The 2,292-nt window shown below is 38.6% G+C and overlaps 1 protein-coding gene across 1 annotated transcript; it reads right to left on the bottom strand.

Annotated features, from left to right (window-relative positions):
- Positions 1-1,301: 1,301 nt before the first annotated feature.
- Positions 1,302-1,944, bottom strand: LOC126841614 (uncharacterized). The gene is made up of 3 exons (XM_050578198.1): positions 1,829-1,944; positions 1,395-1,733; positions 1,302-1,305 (listed from the first exon to the last, which is right to left on the bottom strand). The coding sequence occupies exons 1-3, from the start codon at positions 1,942-1,944 to the stop codon at positions 1,302-1,304; spliced, it is 459 nt and encodes a 152-aa protein (XP_050434155.1).
- Between the last annotated feature and the right edge of the window lie 348 nt (positions 1,945-2,292).

The raw sequence follows: 2,292 nt of genomic DNA, 5'->3' as shown, positions 1-2,292 counted from the left end.
AATGTGCCCAATAGTTTGCCACCGAGCACGTCTCTGCCATCAGTGGTAAAGTCATTTTAGAATCCAAATTTGCAATATACATAATATATTGAATAATAATAATATTTAATGAACATATAATACATGTATTATTATTATTTTGTTCTAAAATTCAATTGAAAATATTTAAATTCAGACACAGAAGTTATGTGTGTCTTCAGTAATCTACTTGAGTAATATTATAATATTATTAAAATGTAATAATATTTAGTGAGACAAAGCAGGTAAGCAATTTTTTAGTGTACTGATAAACGAATTTAAATTTACAAAAAAAAATTATATATATATATATATTTGTTTATCATTAAAATAAAACACTTTTTGATGTATGTAAATAAATGTAAAATTAAACAGAAAAATAACTATGCAGAACTCGTGCAACGGTGTCAACCCGAGTCGTTCCATCGTCTCCTCGTCACTCATTGTCTGGAGTACTGCCGTCTGCTTCACCGCTACACATCTTCCCCGACAGACTGTCCAGGATACGGTTAGATGGGACGGTGGGCCAGCATTTCGCGCTACTGGCTTGCACCGTCACCGTCGTTCCCGAGTTGTCCCTTCGTTTCCATCGTCTGGATTACTACTTCACGTCTTCCTCAACAGGCCGGCCGGACAAGTTCGGGATGCGATTGGACGGAGACAGTGGCTGCAGCATCTCGCGCTACTACAGCACACGTGTCCGCCAACGGCTTCACCGACTTGCCGGCCACAGTTTATCGGCTGGAGTACTATTGAAAGTTGTCCGACTCGCTTTCTTCGCTTTCTGACTGGTACGACGTTGGCCGTCTCCGCTTTGTTGACCTGGGTTGCTCATCATCAGAGTCTAAACGCGGTCTCTTCAGACCTGATGATGAGCACGGCTGCGGGTCGTCCGAGTCTGACTCAACTGGTCGGCGTTCGTTGACAGGCGGGCGAATGGCGCTAAAAGTATTACAGTATGTATTCCAGTTGTTTTCTAATACTATTTCTCGGATTAGGTTATCTAAGTCGTCATCAATGATAACAAAATATGATCACCCGGCCGGAAGGAAATAAATCATTTTTTTGATGTACACATTAATTTACATGATAAGCTATATGGTGCACAAAATATGAAAAATGTAATACCAAGCGGTCGTACTTACTTGAAATATGCAAGCCTTGCATCGAAGCTGTATGTGGGCATGAAGTTCCGGGAATATTCGTCGTCGTCGTGGATTTTGTCGGTTTCGTCTGTCTCAATTGACTCGTCATCGTTGTCCTCTGTCTCTCTGTCGTCGGTTTCATCTGTCTCAATTGACTTGTCATCGTTGTCTTCTGTCTCTCTGTCGTCGGTTTCGTCTGTCTCAATTGATTCGTCATCGTTGTCCTCTGACTCTGTGTCATCGTTGTCCTCTGTCTCTTTGTCATCGCTGTCCTCTGTCTCTGTGTCATCGTTGTCCTCTGTCTCTCTATCGTCGGTTTCGTCTGTCTCAATTGACTCGTCATCGTTGTCTTCTGTCTCTCTGTCGTCGGTTTCGTCTGTCTCAATTGACTCGTCATCGCTGTCCTCTGTCTTTCTGTCATGGTTGTTGACAAGTGGCGGAACAGCACTATTAAAGTATGTACTCCATTGTCTAATGACTTCCAATACTATTTCAGGTATATAGTTATTTAACTCGTCGGTGTTTATGTCAATCTCTTCGTCCGTGTCTCTATCTCTTGTGTCTATGTCGCTAAAACGAATTATACATAAAAAAACAATTGTATTATTAACACTAGCTGTTGTTAAACTCGACTAGCCAGCTACTATTTTGTCAAGCTTTAGTACTTGTATATAAGGCGTTCTGGAAATAACTCTTCTTCGTCGTCCGTCAAGAAGTCTTCGTTTATGTCTGTTATATGATCAAATAAGAATTTGGGTGGATCTCTTTCTAACGGTGCCATTTTAGCTAAAAAGTGACAATATTTTCTAACTTAGTCCTATGATAATATAATTCAAATACTGTGTTTAAAAAATAAGCTCCGAACGCATGTCGCGTGACTTTGATTTGAGACAACTCTAAGAATATTATATGTACATATTGAAAAACATACTTTATCTTTTAAAAAAAATGTACAAGTTTTAAAAGTGAAAATAATTAGTCATTTAGTTTATTAAATTGCTTTTGGTAAGATAAAATTATCAGCTTTTCTTTTTCAAAATTCCTTCAGTAATAAATATTATTAAAACGTCGGATCAAGAAAGCTACAATATACAGCCGACGCATGTTGTTAAATTAATTTTTTTTACTA

Source organism: Adelges cooleyi, unplaced genomic scaffold (assembly GCF_023614345.1).
Source record: "Adelges cooleyi isolate 19-005CV unplaced genomic scaffold, UGA_ACOO_1.1 ACOO_flye_CR_arks_rails_tigmint_CR_PRNA_398, whole genome shotgun sequence".
NCBI classification, from domain to species: domain Eukaryota; kingdom Metazoa; phylum Arthropoda; class Insecta; order Hemiptera; family Adelgidae; genus Adelges; species Adelges cooleyi.
The sequence above is the reverse complement of the archived record's forward strand: the minus strand, read 5'-3'. Positions and strand labels throughout refer to the sequence as shown.

Coding starts and splice junctions, on each gene's coding strand:
- LOC126841614 (XM_050578198.1), bottom strand. CDS start 1,944: ATGGCACCGTTAGAAAGAGATCCACCCAAATTCTTATTTGATCATATA. Junction 1,734..1,828: donor CCAGAACGCCTTATATACAA/GTACTAAAGCTT, acceptor AATTCGTTTTAG/CGACATAGACACAAGAGATA.